The 25190-nt window shown below is 36.2% G+C and overlaps 1 protein-coding gene across 1 annotated transcript in view; it reads right to left on the bottom strand.

The window, feature by feature from the left end:
- Positions 1–17080, bottom strand: part of LOC121314366 (death-associated protein) — a 39029-nt gene extending 21949 nt beyond the window's left edge. Inside the window, exons 1-2 of the mRNA XM_041247537.1 lie at positions 16913–17080; positions 15815–15911 (exon numbers count right to left, since the gene is read on the bottom strand). Of these exons, the coding sequence (XP_041103471.1) occupies positions 15815–15911; positions 16913–16967 (152 nt within the window). The 5' untranslated portion in view covers positions 16968–17080. The remainder of the gene's footprint in view (positions 1–15814; positions 15912–16912) is intronic.
- Between the last annotated feature and the right edge of the window lie 8110 nt (positions 17081–25190).

Here is a 25190-nt window from a genome sequence, read left to right as displayed (position 1 = left end):
CAGTAGTACTCAAAGAAATGAAAGAAGTAATTTACAAACCGCTAACCAAGATCATGCAGCAGTCTCTTGACACAGGGGTGGTACCGACAGACTGGAAAATTGCAAACGTAATACCGATCCACAAAAAGGGAAACAAAACTGAACCAGGTAACTACAGACCAGTAAGCCTGACTTCTATTATATGCAAACTTATGGAAACTATAATAAGATCCAAAATGGAAAATTACCTATATGGTAACAGGGTACTGGGAGACAGTCAACATGGTTTTAGGAAAGGGAGATCGTGCCTAACTAACTTGCTTGATTTTTTCGAGGATGCAACATCGATAATGGATAATTGCAAAGCATATGACATGGTTTATTTAGATTTCCAGAAAGCTTTTGACAAAGTCCCGCACAAAAGATTAATTCTCAAACTGAACGCAGTTGGGATTCAAGGAAACACATGTACATGGATTAGGGAGTGGTTAACATGTAGAAAACAGAAAGTACTGATTAGAGGAAAAACCTCAGAATGGAGTGTGGTAACCAGCGGTGTACCACAGGGATCAGTATTAGGTCCTCTGCTATTCCTAATCTACATTAATGATTTAGATTCTGGTATAGTAAGCAAACTTGTTAAATTTGCAGACGACACAAAAGTAGGAGGAGTGGCAAACACTGTTGCAGCAGCAAAGGTCATTCAAAATGATCTAGACAAGATTCAGAACTGGGCAGACACATGGCAAATGACATTTAATAGAGAAAAGTGTAAGGTACTGCACGCAGGAAATAAAAATGTACATTATAAATATCATATGGGAGATATTGAAATTGGAGAAGGAATCTATGAAAAAGACCTAGGAGTTTTTGTTGACTCAGAAATGTCTTCATCTAGGCAATGTGGGGAAGCTATAAAAAAGGCTAACAAGATGCTCGGATACATTGTGAAAAGTGTTGAATTTAAATCAAGGGAAGTAATGTTAAAACTGTACAATGCACTTGTAAGACCTCATCTTGAATATTGTGTGCAGTTCTGGTCACCTCGCTATAAAAAAGATATTGCTGCTCTAGAAAGAGTGCAAAGAAGAGCGACCAGAATTATTCCGGGCTTAAAAGGCATGTCATATGCAGACAGGCTAAAAGAATTGAATCTGTTCAGTCTTGAACAAAGAAGACTACGTGGCGACCTAATTCAAGCATTCAAAATTCTAAAAGGTATTGACAGTGTCGACCCAAGGGACTTTTTCAGCCTGAAAAAAGAAACAAGGACCAGGGGTCACAAATGGAGTTTAGAAAAAGGGGCATTCAGAACAGAAAATAGGAGACACTTTTTTACACAGAGAATTGTGAGGGTCTGGAATCAACTCCCCAGTAATGTTGTTGAAGCTGACACCCTGGGATCCTTCAAGAAGCTGCTTGATGAGATTTTGGGATCAATAAGCTACTAACAACCAAACGAGCAAGATGGGCCGAATGGCCTCCTCTCGTTTGTAAACTTTCTTATGTTCTTATGTTCTTACATCTGTATACAAAAACAAAAAACAACTAATTAGAAAATGCATCTGAGATTTCCTTTAACCTGGTCAATACGAGGGCTTATATCTCTGATAAAGGACATCGAAAGTTATCTTTCAAAGTTGTTGTTTAATCACTGTGCCAAATCAATCCACCCAAAAATACGTAAATACCTTTTTTTCGTGTTGAAAGAAAATCTACATTCTTGTACACACCCTCTGAATGTCGTCTGTCAATGTAGACTAATTCTGCTTCTTCGCAAATAAATTTAAAAAGGAAATAGTGTATGCTCTCAGCGGCAATACAGTAATAACTAATCTCCAGTTTGAATGACAAGATGAAGAACTTGATGCAGTCTGGTTACTTTTCTTTATTTCAGACCATCACAGTAACAACACAGGCATAGCACTCTCTTCTCTGAAGCCAGGAAGCAGGCTTTTGACTGTGAACACACAATGGGAACAAGCTACTGAACAAACAGCACAATCAGGATTAACAGGCTGTAGACAACTAGATATTTTTAATTACTAAAACTTATTTTTTTTTTTATATTTATTTTGCTAATAAATGTTAGGACCTAACAGTAACTTAAAACAAACTTACACGAACATGCACTCAAAATCAAAATTTAAAAAATGATAAAAGTTAGCTGTTTTTATTCATTACTGTTTTTACTTAAAAACAAATAAAATATGGACTGGCAATAGAAAAGTCTTTGCATACCCACTGCCTGCAATCCAATTGAAAGTCATACCAAAGCAGACATTCACTGTCAATGCTAACTTTTTTTTTTTTTTTTTTGTAGGATGTCTATCTTTTTTATATAAAGCTGTGACAAAGATCAAACGATTCTCGGTGTTAGATCTCCTTCCCGACCTGTGAGGGCACCATGTAAAAGGAATGGAGTACCATTAACTAAATGGCGCAATAATTTATTCCTTAGGGTAGATGGAAGTCTGTCATTTAGGAAGGGGGCTGAGCTACAGCACCCAAGTTCAATGACTCAGACGGGAGACGACATGGCATCCGAGGATTAGAGGAGCGGATGCGCTCGTTAACCTAGGGGTATAATAGGGGTTGTAGTAAAAGTGATCTTTTCCTTTTGTAAATGGTTGGCGATAACCTTGAAAGGAGTAACAATTGCTGAGAACGGTGAGTGTTTGTTTTGTGTTTGTAAAGTGTCGACTGCAACTGTTTGTCTTTTTAGACTCTCAGTAACACAAACCGGAGATGGAGTACAAGCCACCATTAACCTTTCACCTCAGCATTTCATGCAGTACTGTAATCACCACTAGCACTTAATTTTACTCACTGTCTTATGTTTCGCGTTTAGTGTGGGTGCGTGTAAAACTTGAACTTTTGGTTGCGGGTCAAACCCGGGGATTACAGTTACGAGTGATACACGCCGCTGGACAGTGTTATCATTATCAATAAACACCCCTGCACCTGAAAGTGATTGTCTGTGTGTTTGAACTGCACTGCACTCACCACTTTGCCACAGATGCCCATGGGTGAGAACAAGTAATGACCTTCATCATTTGTGACAGACAATTGTAATGTTACACTGAGCATTCAGCCACTGTACATGAAGTAACTGTCACACCTGATGCAAGGAAGGAATAAATAAAAAAAAGTTGCATTCATCAGACTTGAATGGTGTCCAGTAACATTTCCATATACTTTCTTTTATGCTGTATGGATAACTCCCTTCATGCAAAGGGTTTTTAATTTAAATTTTTAATGTGGCATTCACCACAACTGCATTCCAGAATTATGTTTTTTTTCTCCCATACTATCCCAACTGTTGAAGGCTATTTATTTATTTTTTTTTAACAAAAGAGAACAGAAATTACATGAGTTTGTTCCATCGCTTAGTACTTTTGGCTGTGAAAAAGCTATTATTTTCTATGAAAGGGTACAGTATAAAAGCAATAACACCCTAGAAATGACACTGCAAAAAAACTTACAAAATTATGGTTTTAAGAAAGTGTAAGTGTTAACATTGTCAAAATTAAATACAGCATATGCCCACTGGTTTATATTATATGAATGCAGTTTTATCACAATTATATCAGCAGTAATCTCTATATGTTACACAAATAAGCAAATACTTACACACATACATTAACACAGGTGGACAGGCAAATCCTTAAAACTAGTCTGCACTCCTGATTCAAACAGGACATCTCCTGCGACTAGTTGCAGCTGCAGAAGGTTTCCCCATAAAGCAAATAGCATGTGTTACACTGAATAATATTTATAGAGCCGACATTTTCAACTACGGTACTGTAATGTAAATACTGCTGTACTTCTGTTCTGCTGTGCCACCCGCAGGCCAAGCAATATTATCCACCTGCGTCACCAACAGAAAGGACTGAGAATCAAACTGGTCCAAAGGCGCTTTTTACCACAAGGCAGGCACCCTGCCAAGCATTACTTCCATTGACTTACATCTAGGCTGAGTGAGCCTGGCTGGGGAATGAACCATAAAAGCTAACGTCACTGCACAAACATATTTCATTACAAGGATGTATGTGGCATAAAACATTATTCTTTGAGCATACCAAATTCAGATCTTACATTCATCCAAGAAAGATTGCAAGGCCACGTCTAGCTGCAGTGTTTGTATCCTTCAGCTCCTACTTGAGTGTAGTACCTATTCTTTTTCGACTCAGGTGGTGCAGCTACTGGACATCAGCATTCGTCTTATCAGAAACATGGAAATCAGTGCTGAAGAGAATACAAGATACTTCACTTTTGTAGCTATAGCAGCCTTTTCAATTTTTTTTTTTTTTTCTGCTGTCTTGTAATTATGAAACAATTCAAATAAATAAATAGAGGTTGTAACGGTCATTAAGAAAAAAAAAAAACACACACACACACACTCAGCATATAAATAAAAAACATAGCACTAAATGTGCAAATAATTCATTAAATCTCCCAGGTAACCTAAAGAAAAGTTGATGCTGCAGTGCTCTGGAAGCTCAGGGTCTGAATGCATTAACAGAACAGCAAGATAGGTTTGCTGCTGTCCAAGCACTGTTCTTGGCTCTCTGTCTTAAGGGCACACAGACAGCAAAGCCACCCCATGCCAAGCTGACTAAAAGTGGTTGCTTAACCATTACAGAATAATAAATCCCTATTGTGTCGAGAGATAATGGTATCATAGATACTGGTGTCATAGAATTTGATTTCTTAAGTACTTAAACTTAAGCCCCATGTCTATTTTTCAATGTGAAATCTCTACAGATTATATAAAGGGAATCATTTTGCTATTCCTTTAGCATTCATAGGGTCAAACACCTTGAGTATTTCCACTAAATGCACATACCTTGATTTCTACTAGAATCATTGGTTAAGGAGCAGAAAGTAGGATTCAAGTGGTATCAATGTACAAGCATACTGGGACTGATTAATCAATACATTCATGAGCATGCTCTCAGCTTAATTTGAAGGCGGCAAGTATTCTACCATAGACTAACCTGGCCGATAAATACGGCATGTTTAAAAAATATATGGCCTCCACAGACTGATTATACACAAATGTCTGTGGGATAAGGTTTTCTCATGCATATTCATGAATAAGAATTAATGCTGTCAACCTGCTCGTTGTGTACACTTGTACAACACTTAACAGAACAACCAAAGTTTGTTTGCAAAAATCAACACAATATCTCCTATTCTTAACCTACTATTAATTAATTTCTAACGGTAAACCCTTACTGAGGTGCTTTAAATTTGAACTGTCCCTTTAATTTGACTCAGTGGGCCTGGATTTTCATGGATTTTAACGCTCAACTGGCTTTATCCCTTATAAGAAGTCTACACTCTATAGCCAAAACATAGTGACACAACTAATCACAGTTTCGACCTTGTGTGACTCAGATATTAACAAGAAGTCTTTTTTTTTTTTTTTCTGTTACAGAAGTAATATTACAGTTACTCTGAAACTGTGCCAAATAAAAACCCACCCAACAAAGCATTATCCAATCACTGGTTAGCCTTGTTGTCTTTGCAGCCAATCATAGTAGGAATAAGAAATTGGAAGCGAGTTAGGTTGTAGCGTAAACACACAAATCCAACTGCAACTACAGCAGACCAAGCTTTTTTTCCCCCTCTTTTGCATTAAGTTTTATACGGAATAAATAATGTCAGCCTGGTAAACAAGTAAGTAATTATTTGGCTTTTAACAAGCCTTTCTCCATTACTTTAAACTGTGTTCTAAGTCTTTTAAAGCACTGTAGCAATGCATAACTACATTCTTTGAAAATACATAATTTGATTTTGCTGTGCTCCCTGAATCTCTGGAATATAATCTATTTGTTACCACTAAAAACAGAACATTCATTGGTCACCTTAATATTTACTGAAAACAAAAATGAATGAAAAAAGTTATATTATACTTTTAGAGCTTCTTAGTTCATATCAGAAAGTCGCTGTGCAACGTCAGTGAATTCACCTGGCAAATTCAGTCTAAAACTAAAATCTGAAATCGAAAATTGCCTACTGTCAAACTGATATGACAGAAGGACTGATTGATAGCAAAAAAAAAAAAAGAACAGAAAAACTTAATACCACTCCATTTACCAAAATGAAAATAATGCATTATGGATGCAGGAAAAACACATTAACAATATGCTATGCCGCGTCAACCTAGAAACCTGGCTGTGTGAACTTCATGTTTTCATTCCATTATGAACCTAACCAAAGGGGAAATACATAAATATAATATGTTTGTATAAAATAGAAAAGATAAAAAATACATGATCTGAAATCAAATGAGCTGAAGCACAATCTCGTAAATGCATCGTTGTGTTACAGACTTAATAAAAGTGCAAATGCAATGAAAGAGAAACATAACGTTTCTGTTTTGGAAAACAAATAATTTGTACCTGAACTGAGTCACAGTAGATGCTATGGTGACAGTTAAAAAGTAACTCTGATTTCTTACTGATGTAGTTGTACTTTCAGGTATGTGTTAAAAAGTGGTACTCGTGCATGCTAAACAACTTCCACTAAGAAAGCCAAGTAATTTATCATATTTTTCCACCATTAAGAAAATAGTATGCAAATATTTATCAGAAGCAATACATTTGGGTCTAGTACATTTTTTTTTTTTTACTTGTGCAACTTTGACGTGGACTTTTCGTGAATTGTTTTTTCTTTTTAAAGAATTGTAAACTTCGTTGTTTTTCTGAAAGGAGGATCCGCCCCTAACCAATACGTCATCAGCAAGCACATAAAAACTCTGTGCATTATTCTTTCTTGTCACTTATTTTTATTTCGGCTGCTCAGTCAAATGCTGGGTAACCAAAACGGGAGTGACCACTTAGAGCCTGGAGGAAGGGCTGCCCTCAGCCATTGATACCCTGAGGTTTCCTCCTAGAAATTAAAAATATGTGAGTAGTGGGTTTTTCCTTACCTGAGTGCTGAGCGGTTCGTATTTACTTCTGCGGGATGCGTGGTCGGGTTGGAGAGGCTGGGCTCTCTCCCCCAGCGCAGTCATGATCTGGGGGATGGGCCGTATCTCAGCTGCTGATTTTCATTAAATTCAATATTTGAGGGTTAGGCGGCAGAGTGCCACTGTGGAGAGCGTTAATTATTATTTATGATTCATTCATGGTTTGGCTACCTCGTCTTTTCGGGGAGATGTGGCTACAGCCACTTCTTATCTGCGGCACTGGGATGCATATAACTGTCCATGTTTTTCTAGCCAGACTCATGCAGATAGCAGTTGGGCACCCATGGACAAGGCCTCCGGACAATTTTATCTCGCCAATTGTGGGGTGCTTAAATTATTTATTATTATTCTCCATTCACGGTTTAGCAGCCTCGTCTTTTGGGGGAGGTGGCACATAGCCACATCCGATCTGCGGCACTGGTAAGCATGTAACTGTTCATGTATTTCCAGCCGGCCTCGCGCAGGTAGCCGTCGGGCACCCGTGGACGAGAGCTCTGGGCAAATTTATCTTTCACTCGGGCCCTGAGTGCCCTTCACAGTCATAAATCATATGCAACTGCAATTGCTATCATCATCATTCATTCATTTAAGCGGATTCTCCGTGCTGAAATTAGTTTTCTGTTTCCAATTTAAGTTGGGAAAAAAAAAAAAAAGAATAGTTAAATGGTAAATGTACCTCTTTTTGAGAACAGGAAAAAACCTGTTAGATCGCAATTAATTGCATGTGTACCAAAGTGCTGACAGCACTTGCAAGTTTTGGTACGCATACCACACGATATACCACTTTCTACACCGGCTCTATAGTCCAGGTCATGGCTTCTATCAACGTGAAAAACATCCACAAACTTTAACTTAAAGCTTATCTATAAACTTCATGTGCATTCAAACAGTATTCCAATTTCAAAAGAAAAGAAGATAGTGACAGACAAGTTGAAAAAGACATGCATATAGAATAACCAAGCTAGAAAAAAAATCATTGAAAATAATTTTTGTATTTTTATTTTTTATTATTTGTGCATTCTTCCTGAGGGATATCAGACAATGTCCGTTAGGTAAACGGTTTCCCCACTACTACCACTACTTTAATGAAAATTGATCTGAGTTTGTTTCAAGGACACAGACTCGAGACTTGAAGTCAAGGACTCGTGACTTGGACATGGATTCTAATGATAGTGATTCGGACTTGAGGTTTGAGGACTGGACTGCAAGTCTGGCTATAATATATCATCTATCAACAGGTTGTACCACTTCATTATGAACTATAAAGAAATACACATGCACATTAAGAAAAACTATGCAAATGAGATAAACAGAGTGCCCCATCATGTTCCAACACTATAGAAGGCCTAGAGCAGTTAGTTGTCAGATACAAATCTAATATTGTTCAGGGCTGATAGTGGGTGCCTGACAAGGCTATTTGATTTCATTATATGTCCTACATGTTCACAGTAAACACATTTAAATCCATCATAAGAAGCTCTCCATCAGGCCACACTTCTATCTGCAATCGCAAGCGAATGGGGACCAACGTTGGTAAGGAAGAGCTGCAAAGGATTGGCACAAAAATGATCAACTGAATGATGCAGTATGCTGGGGGTTTGCAAAATTGAATCCTCTTTGTAAAAAAAAATACCCACACCCTGTATTTACAGGATGTAGATACACACAGGTACAGTGCAGACCAGAGACAGACATTAACAAGTGTTAAAAAAGATTTTGAAAGAAAGAAAACCTCTAAGAATGATTAGATTGTGTTTCAAATGATATAAACATGAAAGTCAAACATTTCAATTCACTTACAGGAGTCAAGCACTTCAATTAATTTATCATGATCAGCAACTACTAAAAAAAATTGTCAAAACTCTGAAACACTAATCAAAGTTTCCTACAGTTTTAATTCTGATTTTATAATTTTTTGAAATTGAATGAGTTTTCTAAGACCTTTACATGCTCCTTTTTTTTTGCATTCTGGGAATTATGCACTTCCAAAACACTTGACAATCAGCAGGAAGCAATCTAAAACTGATTTTAAGAATCAAGTTTGTTGTATTATCTCTAATTCCCTACCTATAATTACCATTAGCATTCGACTCATTTTTCCTATTCTTTTCTTTATGTATGGTCTGTATCCACTTGCTCAGCCACAAATAAGAAAAGAAAAGGACATTCAAGAGCGAGTAGACTTGTTTGAGAACTACCCAGCACTTTACAATGCTTTTACATATCTAAATAATTATAACCAGGAGGAGGCTCCAGAAAGGCACTTTACTGAAGACTATGACTACCACCGTTAAACGTGTAAAGGCTTCCCTTTAGTTTACTACGAATAAACGTTTATAAAATCCAGAAACCATAAACTAACTTCGTGCAGCTGACATGTATGTATCACTTTTCCTGATATATTTTTTTATTGAACAGCAATCACATTCTGACTCTACGACACTCTGGTTGGACTGGTTTAAAAAGGTCTCGATAGTGCGCAACCTGGTAGCGAACACGGCGATCAGTAAGCATGTGTCAAGATAACCAAGGCTAAATACAAACTGCACAAAACTTTGTCTCTCAGTCTTGCAGTGTTGGTTTGCAAAACGACAGAACACGTTTAAGCTGTTTCCATATTGCTATTCTAATTATTCTAAAAGTATCTAAAGTGAAATTATTCTTGTCTATCTTCGTCTATCTTTGTTTTCACATTTTATTTCACATTCCACATATATTGTTGTTTTCATAGTTTTAATTTTCCTTTATTTCGCACCATTTGTCCTGTTTTCTCCCAAGGGGCTGCTGCTCTTAAACAATGCTTCTTGCAGCGCTTGGCAGTTTTATTGTTAATTTACAGAGTACCGACCACTTCCTGTTTAGGATAATCAATTACTAAATATAGCGTACAGTATATGTGTATTTTATTTTTCTAATATTTTATATATATTTTTAAATCCTGTTGATCTGTGTCAGGTCTTTTTTCTTTACTTTTCTAGACTTTTTATATTCAATCATCAGTCTTCTCTGCCACTTCTGTCTATTTAAGTAAATCGGTTAATAAATAAATATAAAATCTTGTCATTCCGAGTCAGGTCTTTTTTGAAATTTTGTTCTCTAGACGTTTTTAAATATTAGATCAGTCTTTTCTGCCACTACTGGCTGTTTAAGAAAAACGGTTAATAAATATAAAATCTTATCGATCCGTGTTATTTCTTCTTAATTATCTACCGTTTCCTGAATACATTTTTAAAATCTACTTGTTGATTACATTTTTTTTTCATTCATTGGCCTTAATTAGGTCTTCTATTTAAGGTTTTATTGATTCCTGTTCTTGAGTTGGATTGGATAAAATTTAAGTCTTTAAGTATTTAAATATTATTATTATTATTATTATTATTATTATTATTATTATTATTATTATTATTATTATTATTAAGTTTTCCTGAATTTGGATTTAGGGACACCTTAAACTTGAGTAAATTTATTTATTTTTATTTATTTATTTTTTTATATATATATATATATTGCCAGGTTTTAATATTCTAGGAAGTTATGAATACAGTAGAATTTCTGTTAGCAAATAATTTTGCTACACTGGAGGAAGTGCAGAAACTCCAAATCAAAAGGTTGGGACCTAGTAGACCTCCCATAAAATTAGTGCAGGTGAACAGTGACAGAGGACGAGCACACACTCGAACATTTAAGCCGAGGCCATGGGGTTGTGCTAGTGAAAGCCACAATGCACTGTTTTGCTTTCCTTGTCTCCTTTTTGGCTAAGGCTCGAGATGAAACTGATGCAGTATGGGCAAGAACAGGAGTTACAGACCTGCAACATCTCTCCTCCAAATCTGTCATCGCAGAGCAAACTTTTTGTATCGCTTCCAGCAAGAAACAGATCCACTAGATAGTGTATCTAACACTGAGGTAGCGTCCCGGGGGCCGACCTCAGTGGTAGATACACTATCTAGTGGACCCACAGACCCTAGCTCGTCAGCTACATCTGAGATGTGAACACCCAAAAATTTTGGCCACCAGCCACAACTGTATCATACAGAGCATTATAGTTACGTGCTGCTTCTTATTTCCTGTCGTGAATACTCACATCTGTTTTTCTCCCAATTTGTGAACTGTGGTATTGTCTTGGCATGTCGAAAAATACGGGGGTCTGATCGGCATTTCCGATCTGTCCAAGCTGGTACAGTTTGTTAGAAACGCTGAAATTGGAAAAGCTTCTCTTTGAATTCCTCAGGAAGCTAATGACTCTTCTTTGAAAATGGCTGCCTGTACGTCATAAATGACTCGAGATCGGGCAGTAACCTTCCTGCCAAATGAATACTCACAGGTTGGCCTATGGAGTGTAACTGCCTTGCTTTTGGATGCCTAGCCCTGAGGTCAGGGAAGTGAGACTCACTTGCCCCCCAGAGCTGACCAATGCGAAGGCATCTATGAAAGGTGGAGGCAGGGAGGAGGAGGAAAACGAAACACTAGACAGTGAAAGTGCAAGTGAACAAGGCTTAAACAGAAAATAGGTACAAATTGACAGGAAATTGGAAGCCCTCAGCGCCACGCCCCCCAAACTATGGTTTTACGCTGGGTTAAGGAAGCACGTAATAGGCCTATACTACAGCAAATTCAAAATGACTAAATTTAAATATATGCACGGTATACTTCAAATCGAAACGGTATTTATTTATTTATTTTTGAACTTTACAGTATACTCTTGCAATGTATACCTGAGCTCTTACTGGAACTCTTATTGTTCCACAGTTTACTTTGAAGAGCATTTTATGACCAATGCACTATTCAAAGCCACTTTACAATCAATAGGTTTAATAAGGCATCTATCTAAAAGACAATTTTTCTACCCACTGGATAAGGAAACAGATAATGTACATATAGAAAATTCAAAATGGCTCAATAAAATGTAATTATATACTAGGTATATCTTCAATCAAAGTTGTGTCATAAAATAAATACAACAAAAATTGTGAAGGAACTATCATTTATAAGTATTTTACAGTTTCTACCTATAATATTTAATGGGACTTCAGATTTCAATTCACAATCTTAGCTGACAACTAAAAGGCCTGCAGTGGAAACTGCAATTTAATATGTTATACTGCACTGGAAGCAATTTGAAATAAACCTCCTTTCACATCAAAAACAGCAATATGTCAGGCTCTCAAGAGTAGGTGTATTCAATTTGGTAAACTGGATGATAAATATCTTTAATACAGTCGATCAGATATGTTTCAGGTCTTTTTAGATTTGTCATTGGTCACAAAGACAAACGTTCAGGGTTTTTTTTTACTTAGTCAGTAACTGAAAAGCAGAACCACGCTATAAAACTCCCTTACAAAACTACTGTGAAAGTAATCTCTACTTTTCCAAAATAATGTCATACAACACTATGAAAAATGAGGATAACAAACTTGAATTGTATGTTTAATAGCTGTGAACTAGGCATCTAAGCAAAATTTACTTTGTAGAAGTTTTCTTAAACACAATAGGTAGCAGCCCTCAGATGAGGATTGGTGTTATTATGTACTTATTTATTTGGCAGATATCTTTAACTTGGGAAAACTGAAATATGTGACAGAGTTGGTGATCTTTACCAAGTCCATGGCAAGCTCAACCAGCATGCCTCTTAAGTATGCTATGATAGCCATGCTGGTTGAGCTTGCCATGGACTTGGTAAAGATCACCAACTCTGTCACCAGCAAAGCAACCCCAGACCATGACACTGTCTCCTCCATGCTTGACAGTGGGAACCACACATGCAAAACTCATGTACTCACCCTCTCTGCGTCTTATAAATACTCGGGGGTTGGACCCAAATATTTCATATTTTGATTCATCGGTCCATAAGACCATCTTCCACTCCTCAAATGTCCAGTTTCTGTGTTTTTTGGCCCAGGCAAGTCTCTTCCTCTTATTCTGCACTCTTAACAATGGTTTCTTTGCAGCAATTCTTCCAGTTAGGCCAGCTTCGCGCAATCTCCTCTGAACAGTTGATGTTGAAACATCTGTACTTCTAGTAGCATTTAGCTGAGCTTGTATTTCAGGGGCAGTTAATCGCCAGTTTCGCAGACTTGTGACTTGAATGGCATGCCTGACCTTGTTCGGTCCTCATGAGTGCCAGTTTCTTCAAATCGTTTGATGGTCTTGGCTACAGCAGTTACAGACACTTGCAAAGTTCTTGATTTGTCTTTAAAGATTGACTTTCATTTCTTAAAGTAATTACAGACTGACTTTTTTCTTTGCTTAACTTAGCATATTTTGCCATTTTCTGCTCCCTTATATTCAGGAATGACAAACTTGTGCCTATGCTACCTATATTTATAGTAATCATGGACAGTCACTTGTTAACAATAATTGGTGACAAAAGATTAATTAGGTAACATGCTAGTTAACTCAGAGAACATCTAACAAAGACACTTTTATACTTAGGCCAGTGTTCTAACACCGTGTTATACACATTTCAGACTTTAACTGACTTGGGCTTCAGACTGAAATCCCCTTGCTTTGGGTGACCATTTCATTGAAATTTACAAGATTTACATTTTCATTTAAAAATGTAATTTTTGAATGCAATTCACTTATGATTATCAGCTTATATAAGTACACTTATCATATAATGAAATATTAAGTGTTTATAGACAAGTTTATACAGTTAAAAGCATAGATAATCATGAAAAACCTGGTTTCAAGCAGGTGTACTCAAACTTTTGACTGGTACTGTATATATATATGTTTTAGAAACAACCACTGGCTTTTAAGGTTTATGTCTGTAATACAATATGAACGGTAAACGCAAAAATACTACATTTTTTTTGCCATTTGACGAAACGTGATTACATTTGTTAGACTCAGCACATGAGTCAGACCACTTAATCAGTTTTGTTATTTCACGCTGTAGCATGCTAACACAAGCCTGTTTGCTCAGTACCAATGTGTTTTGCCAGTGTAAAAATGAAACACTTACCTAGAGCAAATTCTGACCATGTTTGCTCAAGACAAGGTTATGTGTACATGCTAAATGTATCACTAGGATTGCCAACTGGGGCCATAATTCCGGGACACTAAGACAGGTCAGGTTTTTAAACTCACCTCAAAACCACAAACTAATCGATTTTAAATCAACAACTAAAATGGGTGTGAATTGCATGAGTGGCTTCAATTAATGTGTTGAATTGTTTAATAGCGGAGGTGATTCTTTCGGGAGAGCATCACAACAACGTGTATTAAAATTGTACTGCTTGAAATTTTATGGTAAACAATATCTATCAAAATAGTGTGATTCCGTTGTTAGAGAATTATGCACTCACCCGCACCCTTTCTCGTTTAACATATTGTTTCTTTCTTTACTAAAAAACAGCATACAGGTCACAATTAACAATATAAATCGAAAATGAGAATATTGCAATGTACCAACAATTTTTTTAATTGATTTGACAGCAGGTGCAGAGGTCTTCAGCAGCTAATCATCAGACCTCCTGATCAGTAAATTGGCTGCAGTGGTGAGATTTGAACTGGGCATTCCACATCAGGTAGAAAAACAGGGGTGTAGAATATTTAATGAAAAACTAATACAATATAATCATATAACTGAAAGCAATTGTGGGAAACTGCAGCTTTCCTTTTTTTAACATTCTCTTCAACTGCACACCAGCACTGTCAGGACAACCTTGAAGTGCTGTTTCACAAGTGCTTCAAATAAGATAAGATAAGCTTACGACGGGAGATGTGGTCAGCAATGGTACAGGTTAAGAATGAAATCAGGCTTGGTGTATCTGCTGGCAGAGTGTGCCTTTGAAAAATATTCCCCTTGCATGTATAGTCTGTAAAAACTGCCTTATTAAACAAAAGATCCCAGAGATTGTTAGACTAAGTACAGTTGCAAATGTGGTGGAAAAAAAACACACACAGCATAGTGGAAAATGAAAGGAGACACACTATTCTTGAGCACCCTGTTATCTGAATATGTCAGTTCTGGTGGGAAGTGCACACCTGTGCCTTTGAGACCGTGCTCAAAACTTCTCTGAGTAAGCAAACTAACTAAATGAGATTAGCTATTTGTTAGCCTAGCATACACTAGCACACACAATTCATGCTTCCTTCTGTGTTCTGGATGTTTCCTTGCTTCCATAAAAAAAGAAAATGTTTCTAGAAACACTTTGTCTTTCTCTAATGAGCATTTTATTAACCATGTTTCAATTTAAGCGATCTACTCTGACTGAAGAGTTTTGTTCGACTGCTGCACAAAGGGACATATTTATGTATATGCACATCTGTTTTTATACCATATTATTGCAGTTAATGCACCACTTAATGCATTGTTTGTTTATGAATGTTTTCTCCATTTCTGTACTGTACAGGCTACGATCAAGCAAGATTAAAAAATCCATGTTTAAAGCAAAAACTGTGTATCACAAGGATAATAAAGTAGCCTATTTCATGCATACCTAGCACAAACCTTGAAGCCATTCTTTTTTTTCATTGCGCACTTCTTGTCTCATGCATGCTTCCCTTACATCATTCAAGCATACCCTTGACGTTTTTTTGCGCATGAAACCCTTCCTTATTCTTGTGTCATCCTTGCATTGTTTTACCTTAAACTTGCATGTAGGGTCCTTGAAAGTCTTGTTTGAGCATAGAATGATTATTTCCTTTTTTGATTCTGTGCTAGTATACTATAGTGTACTCTGGGCTTGTAATGCATTATGTGGTAACTTCCCTTCCAGCTCAACCATCCTTCATGAGAAAAAGATGCACTGGTTGCAGTTTTTCTTTCTTCTTAAGTCTTATTGGCAGTTGCAACAGTGGGTAAATGTGGGTGCTAAATTAACTGTTATCATGATGTTGGTCTCTTACCTGCTGCTTTCATATTCTTTGCTGTCTTTGTCCTTTTCCTGGTTCTGTTCTCCAGCTCCCTGATGTTTCTGCACAATTCGCATCCCACCTGCTTTTACTAAGAAGGAAATAACAAAAAATAGCATCAATTTGATTATTAGACCAATCTACTGTAGGCAAAAACCAGTACGTATTGTTTACACAGCAGGACGCCAAATAGCTATTCCCAAGGAACACACATAATTGCCATCATTCTGACTCTGAATAGGTTAAAATCCATGACTTTGTATCTTACTCCAATCTTCAAGAAACCAGCAGTAACTTAAACAATGAAAAGAGAAGGAACTGTAATTTCTAAGCATGTTACAATGCACACCTATAATTGTACTTCAGGTTTTAACGGACAACTCAAACGCCTGCAGCGGGTACTCCAATTTAATGTTATATTTATATTGCACTGGAAGCAATTTGAAAGAAGCCTTCTTTGGCGTGGAAAACAGCTAGTAGATGTCAGTCACTGAAGAGTGGGCGTACACTGGCCATGTAATTTATAAAACTGTTATTGTGCTATGAAAGGTCTGTGCCGTTTGTGTTTCTAAAAGTTAGAACACACACGTGAAACTACTTGAAAACATGAACCATCAGCATTTGAAATTATTCACCAAAACACCTCACTGGATACTTCGTAAATGGAACAATTTCTAATGAATGTTTCTTTAAATCGTCAACAAAACGTCACGTACCAATTGGGTTAAAGCTTATTTAAAATGTTCCGTGTCCTAGAAGTCATTTTCGTTTTACTATTTTAACTTTAATTATCTGAAATGGCACAAAATAGAAAACTGAAATTCAAGTGAATTGTTCTTATCTTTTTATGTATTTTTTAAAACTGTAAACTTGCAAATGGTGTAATGCCATATTTTCAAGCATGACAAATATAAATAAGTTTTGTTTTTTTTCTAATTGATTCTGCAAATGTATGAAATTTGGGAGTACGTGACCGACATATGCCTAACAAAAATAACACAGTCAATACAAGACATCAATATTTATACTGGGTGTAAAATAAAATATAACTTCAAGTTCTGATTTAAAAAAACAGATAAACATGCACAATACCAGCAGGGAGGTGTCCAGCTTTTGTTTCTGTTTTCTCTTTTGGCGGAGATGACATGTTTAGTGAGAAGTTTGGTTAGTCGAAGGTTCCTCTTCAGGTCTCTCTTGCTGACTTGCCTTCTGAGTAGCCACGATCTGTCAACGTGGCTTTTTTTCCTGCTTCCTCTGTTTGGAAAAACTCCTAACGTGATGACGTCGCAAAGACGCTACAGCTGCTTTGGGTTGCACAAGACTTATGTAAAGTGTTCTCGTACATAACTACAGTAAGCACTGTAATCAGATCCTGATAACATATGTTCTTTGATGTTCGGTGTTGGCATAATTTTTTCAAGGGCAATCTGTAATGCCTGGTTATGGTGACCAGGACCGACCCCCTTTTCCCCATCAACTGTCCCAGTGTCCCGACATTTGTCCCCAAGACTGAACAAAAACGTCACGGTTTGCAACGGCGCAAGGCAGCACTCTTTACGACCAACAATCACAATAAAATGGGGTTCTAGAATAATATTTTTATACTACATTAAAAGTATGAAAAATGAAATAAATTAAAGGTAAAAATAGCACTCCATGTGGTCAGCATATGTAGTTAAAATGTGACCACGAATTGGAAATGGAAGGTGCGGTGGAGTTTATTGTCTTATTAGTTCAAAGTGAACATAGTAATACAGTAGTATTAAAAACCACCATCTTCAAATTAGAAGCCTTCTTATTTTGTTTTATTTATTTTTAAACACGTTCTATAGTTAAAATTATTTAAATCTATGAGCTTTGAAAATCATTCCCCATCTTTTAGGGGCCAATGCATAACTGATTAGTACTGAGAGAAAAAAAGATACCTAATTTAAATAAACTACTGCACACTAGGTATCTGCATTCTGTAGATAGGCTTTTTTTTTTATTCCATCGCTGTCATGTGTTCATTGAACTTAGGCAAAAAAAAGTCCCTTGTGAAAAAGTAGCACATTATAAAAAAGCATTATATATATATATATATATATATATATATATATATATATATATATATATATATATATATATATATATATATATATATATATATACTGAAATCGCTATACTTGTATTATAGATAAAGTACACTGTTAGTATACTTAAAGTGCAGCTTCAATATACTTTAAGTATACTAATAGCGTACCTTTTGTATACTTAGAATATACTTGTAAAGCTTATGAGTATACTAATACTATACTAAAGTGGGCCAATTTAGGACCAGAATAGTTTAAAAAGTATTTAGGAAGTGCAAGGAAAGTGTACTTTAAGTATGTGAAAAGAAGTATACTTTTATATACTTTTTATAAACTTAAGTCTATACTTAAAGTACACTGAAAAATGTACTACTTTTTCATAAGGGGTCCTAAGCTTAGACAAATAACGTTTTAAAAAAATACAGCTGCAGCTTGATAGGTGTGGCCTCTGCCGACTCAATGTGAATCTGTACAATGTGAGTCCAGCATGCTCCTTCCGAGCTGGTGACGAACCAGCTGAGGTACTCCAACAACACCTCCTGCAGCTGGGTCTGCTGCTCTGGGCTAAGCCCCTCACAGCTATGGTACCAGACAGAGGTCACTGCTGCTTGAGGATCGTCCTCTCCGGGGTGTGGTGGTGACTGGGGCGGCAAAACCCTGGTGGAAGGGGGTGGTGGTTTCAGGTTCTGTGATTTTGTGTCAGTGGTTGTTTGGTGGAGCCGTCGGCCCCTGTGGGTCTGTCCTCAAGGGGTGTGCTGGTTCCACAAACTGGTCCCCCTCAAGAGCTGGGCTTTGTTGCAGTCGTAGGTCAAGTGGGCTTGTTCCCTGGTGACGGTGAAGGCTGGGCCCTCCTGGAAGTGTGGGGTCCATGTCTGATTCTTCTACTTCTGGGGGGAGTGGAGCCCCACTCCCCCAGTGGTCGCTCCTCTGCCTCCAGTCACTCCATGTCAGCTGCCTTCGCTGTTTGCCTTACTCCAAGGCCTGTCTCCCCCGTGGCTGCCTCTCGCTTGACACCAGCCTGCACCTTGACAACCCAGTCTCTCAGCCATCTCCTGAGGTCGCTTCCCCTTGGCCTCTCAGGCTGTCCCGGGCTCTGTCTCTTGCCCCTCAATGCTGACTGTCTCTGTTCGCTCCGTCCACGGCAAGCATTATTTATTTCTAAATCATTTTGGGTACTGCTTCATCCTGGTGGACATTGTGCATTGAAGCTATTCTTTGATTTCTCAATTCCCTAGTTGTCGTGCTACAAAATTGCAAAAAATAGGATTAAATTCTATTTACTTCACATCACCCCTGCGTCACATGTCTTGTAGCCTGTGGTGTGAAAGATATGTGTCAGATATATAGTTTCTATTCATTTTGTCGCATCGCTGCATATTTTCACTTGTCACGTCTCATCAGGTGTGTCTTTACTCTTCATTTTTTTATATATTCTGATGCATGCCATGATAATGTTTTCATTCATTATATTGTGTCTCTACTAATTATACAACCTATATATTTAGAGACATATGATTAAGTGAGGTGTTGCTCTTAATTAGAGGCAATTTTTTAAAATGTATATGTAGGGTTTCTTGTCTTGCCTTGCAAAGGGCTTATTGTAGTCGTATTGTAGTTTAAGAATATAATTTGCGCTGACAGTTGCTAAAATGACAAATTCAATTTGCATTGTAAAAAGTATGAAAAGAATTACAATATTGTTGTATGTTTGATTTCCTAAAGTACCTTATGTCATCTGTAAACCTTACAACTGTCAGCTATACTGGACTATATGGTGCCCAACTGTACCTGTACTTGCATCAGCTTCTACTTGCACTGAACTGCTCCATACCTTGCCGTAGTCTACTACTGCTCTAAATTAAAACTACTTCCTGTATCTTGTATTTGACTTTACTCTTATAGGTATCCGTATTCACCTTTTTTGTAATTGCCCTTATTTGAAATCATTCTCATCCATTCATCAAACTTATTACGTGTTCATACTGGACTTAAGTAAATATTTTTTTAATGCAAGTTAACTGCTGCTCTTACATGTAATTATGTACTGTATTCTCTATTTTTTGCTCTTATTTGAATTTGATCGTTTTGCTACTGATTTTATTGTACTTTACAACTGCTCTTATCTGAAATATGATACTCTCTAATGTGATATTCTGAAATGTGATACTTATACTGTGAAATTTTGTAACAATTGTAAGTCGCCCTGGATAAGGGCATCTGCTAAGAAATAAATAAATAAATAATAAAATAATAATAATAATAATAATAATAATAATAATAATAATAATAATAATAATAATATAAGACTCACTCTAAAGTCAATTTAAGGCTGATTAGGGGTCAGGCATGCATTGTGCATGCATTTACCTTCACATACATGAACAGAAATAGAAACACCGCTTTAACGACTATATGTTGTCTCAAGAGACTGTTTTAGTTTTAGCAGAAACAAAAGCGCTGAAAAGCAGTGATGGGGTATAAAGAGGTATGTGGCGCAATGCATCCATATTTCTTTTCATATTCATTTTGAAAGTTCAGAAAACATTTTAACCTCTTCTCGGCAATAAGGCTGAACAACTCTGATCCAAGATGTTGCTCAATTTTCAAGATAACAAAACATCCATGCCATGTTTTAAATGTTTTAAATGTTTTAAGTTAAATACCTTACTTAACAGATTATGTTTTTTTTTTTTTAATTGGTCAGAGTTTGTTTAGAACATATTTTTTTCTTCCTCAAAAGTGACGTCAAATCTAAGCTTCTTTCAGAATAATACAAATTAGTGGCACTGTTCCTCTATTAGTTGAATCAGTTATTCAGAACTTGAAAACCAAGGATGAGAGTCACTTGTTCCCATTCTTGTTTCAAACTCTTTGCTCATTAGGGATCTCCTGTTTATCTGGCTAGCTGTCGTACAGATGAGTTTTACTTTCATTAATACACCGACTCAGAGTAATGATTGCCAGGTGACTGTCTTTCATTTTGAGCTCCTCATGTTCAAACAGGGATTGCAAATTTGAATGAAGATGGCATTTTATCAAGTAACGGAGAGCAATGGGAAACAGGTTTTTGCAAAACAGGTCAATAAAAGCTGCAACTGATATCAAGCCATTCACCATCTCCAGTTCCAGGTCATTACATACCCTGGTAATTGCTATGGAAACAGTACTGTACCCCTCTCTAAATCCAGACTGCTCCTCATGAGATGGGTTGTTATCTTTTAGACAGGCATATCATTTTAGTTTGAAGATTCCTCTCCGGGGCCTTCAGTGACATGTAATAAAGATATTGGTTGGTAGCAGTTGTGGTCTGATAGGTCCCAGTTATTATGGGTGAGCACACTCTTAGAACAAATGGCACATTTTAAGGTTCTTTAGAGCGTTCTGAACCTCAAAATGGTTCATTATAGTACCCCTGTCAAGAGCGCGATCTCAGGGGCCTTTTATAGAACCCTTTTTATGTTTTTATAGGGATCCTATGGGCCCTACTTAAATGACTACTGATTGTTCTCAAAGTAACAAAACATATATATATATATATATATATATATATATATATATATATATATGCTTATATATATATATAGATATATATTATAATATAATATAGTAGTACAACTATTTTGATACAGCTATGAGTAACTATTAATTTATTATTGGTTAAATAAATGTTATAACATTTTGCTAATTGCAACTTGTAAGCTATTGCTTTCAGTTGATGCTCCTTAGAGGAGGCAAGGTATCCAGACGACTTTTAATAATCAAGATGCTCACACAGACTCATTTGATTTGAAGTTTTAACGAGTCAGAGTAGTATCAGTACTACTTTAGTTCATTAAATGCTTAAAAATAGATTGAGTAGTCACAGCCTATGTCAAATACCAACTGAAAGGCTATCTGGGAGGTCCAGTACCTTAACAGGTATAATAGCATTAACACTTCAATACGTTTATGGTTATAACATGTTTTGCCCTTAAGCTATGCATTCATAAAGCTAAAAACGGCCACTGCTAAATCCTATAGCATATATATATATATATATATATATATATATATATATATATATATATATATATATATATATATATATATATATATATATATATATATATATCACTCTCCACAACTAAAACATAAATCCTATACCTTATAGCGATGCATCAATATAAAAGAGATATAGATTCAAAATATAGTTCTTACCTTCCAAAATATCTATGGAAGTGTAGAATATAATGTCAGGACAAAAACTGTCGTCAAAGGCAAAGACTTCTAAACACGACACCAACAGCAATCATCTCGATCAGAGATCTTCAGAGCATGGATCACATCAGCTTGTAGTCAACAAGTTGAGTGATACTTGACCAGGATTTTACCTCGGTTTTTATAGAGTTTTTGCTTCGCTTTTTATGTCAGAAGTCTTAATTAAATCTCGAACATTAATCCGCCTTAACAGCTTTTGTCCTTCAAGTGAATAACGTTTTCAAAACACCTGGTTACTCATTCTAAAAGATTAAATAGCCATCGTCCCCTAGCCCACCTCTCCTACATCTCCAAAATGTGCAAGGTGAACATTTGAACTGATGTTATTCATTTTTGGTACCTGGGAGTTCCTGAACACAGCATGAATGTGTAACAGTGCAAATATATGAAGAATACACATAGAAATATGTGTTTAATATATAACACCTACTTTGGTTTCATTATTCCAATCCTAGGTTAAAAATATATTTACCATTTAACATCAAAAGACATCCTCCTTAATAGGTTGACTTTATTATATGTATAGATGTGGTTTAACAATTAACTAAAACATATTGGATAAAGGCTGGTAGAAGGGTCATATCAAATTTCTAAAGTCTGCAATTATATATCCAATTATTTTAACTTAAATCTAACATTGTCAAAATATAACAGTCCAATTTTAGCTATTCAGTGCTCTAAACTAAACTTGACCTCTCTCTGTTTTTTACAAATGTTGGGCCACTGTGGGTCTCATGTGGGCACTAGTTACTTTTGATAGTAATTAAATGAACATGTATTTGTGTCTGTATATAATAAACAATATAATTGTACCTATATTTCAAGTATATAGTAATGCAATTTCTAAACTGTTTTACTATAATCCATGTATACTTTAAAGGAGTAAGAATACAGTACGGGCTAGTATCTGTATTTCAAGCATAAATGCTATGTACAGGAAATACAGGTACAATTATGTTGTTAGTCCATTTATAGTGTACTTAAATTATATGATATTAATATTAACAGTTTACTAACGTAATAATAGTTTCAAATACATCAACACTACTAGCAATCTATAAGTATTATTTTGCATATCTAGCAGTATATGGGGTACTTTTAAGTTCTCTAGAATGTATTAATTTACAACAAAATAATATTAACAGTGTTACACTCAATCTTAGAATTCTGTCATTGAGCAAAATACAATAACCATTTTGCAATTTGACCATGACCATATTGGAAACAAATTGCAAAATGGTTATTGTTCTTTGAACAATGTCAGGATTCGAAAATTGAGTGTGGCAATAGTTTTCAATTAATACAAAACAAACTTGTTCAAGTTTTGAAGTCTTCTGAACACTTATATTACATGCCTTTTACATTTCTACAGGAAAAACATATTTTTACCCTATGTTTACTATCTAAAAATTGGCCCCTTTTATACATGAAAATTATGAGGTATATGATAAATATATTGCTTTATGTATTTAAATAAGATTTAAAATACATAAAACAATATATTTATCATATACATCTCATATTTTCATATAGGTATAAAAAGGGGCCAATATTTAGATATTAGAATGATAAGGATCATAATTATTATTATTATTTTTTTTACCATATTTTAAAATTACATGTTTTGTTTTTTCCCATATGGGGAACTTGTAAGTTGCATGGGGGTCAAATTTTTTATAAAGATGTAAAATACACATGACTCCAGATAACTAGAATATCCATGGACTCTGTCAACTTCGACTTAACTTTAACAACATATCTAAAGTTACCATTCTAACCTATAAATACAGTGTAATTCCCCCAACCAAACCCCACATCATCGCCTCTCACTGCCTCCCCTCTCCCCCCCATCTCACTCCTACCTCACCACCATCCCAACCATCAGGAAAATAAATGACAGTAGTACTAGTAATTTTTTTTTTCTGTTACTTTTCTGTTTACTTAATAATATTTGTATTGTTAGTAGGTCTATTAGCATTTTTTACATAATGAGAATATGTAATCAACTATTTCTTACAGTAAATAAACAAAACAAATAAATATTAGTCGTTATTTTGTCATAGCGAAAGGTTTTGACAAAAATAACAGGTAATCAATAAACATCACGATCAGGATCAACAACACGTCCCGAAAAAAAACGAGAGAGAGAGAGAGAGAGAGAGAGAGAGAGAGAGAGAGAGAGAGAGAGAGAGAGAGAGAGAGAGAGAGAGAGAGAGAGAGAGAGAGAGAGAGGCATACATCACATCCGGGTAAACAAGTCGTGAGGGTGAATGAAGGCAGTGAGGTAAACTTAGGTCAGTGATCCTTGTCATGTTGTCTGAGCTTGGGCCACTCAATGTGGAAGGTAAATATTCTTCACTGATATTTTCACTATCACCTGATTCAGTAGAAGAATTTAAATCGGATTCTGAATTCAATATAATTTCTAGTACTTCTTTCTCACAGAGTATTTCTCGTCCTTTTCCAGACATTGTTGACATTTTGTGACTGGGGTTTGTTGTGTGTAATTCCATAAATATCTGGCAGATGGCGCAAGAGACCACTGTAAGGTGTTACAGACACCTAGTGTTGCAATGTCAGATTATCAGCAGTTTTGTAGACTCAGTAATTCAAGTTCAAAGTTCAAGTTCAAAGCTCAAAATTTGCACAGCCGACTGAGACCGGGAGTTCCTAGGGGGTGGCTCATAATTGGCCAAGCGCTGCCCAGGTAGGAAGGGCTTAGGTTGGCAGGGGAATCCACAGCTCACCGTGCATCAGCGACCCCTGCGGCCGATAGGGCGCCTCCCTTACGGAAATAACCTATAGAAAGTCCTATAGTAAATTGGTCAAGTCCTATAGTAAATTGGTCAAGTCCTATAAAATATCCTATAGGATTTCTTTAAAACATTTTTAGTCCTATAGAGTGTCTTATAGTACTACTGTAGGTAGACCCTTTTGAGTACTATAGGAGGATATTTTTTCAAAATAATCCTTTAGGATTTCTCTACAAACCATTTTAGTCCCATAATGTCCTATAGTACCACTATAGGATCCTATAGGAC

The sequence above is a fragment of the Polyodon spathula genome, chromosome 4, assembly GCF_017654505.1.
Source record: "Polyodon spathula isolate WHYD16114869_AA chromosome 4, ASM1765450v1, whole genome shotgun sequence".
Taxonomy (NCBI): Eukaryota; Metazoa; Chordata; class Actinopteri; order Acipenseriformes; family Polyodontidae; genus Polyodon; species Polyodon spathula.
This window is presented reverse-complemented; position numbering and strand designations above follow the sequence as displayed.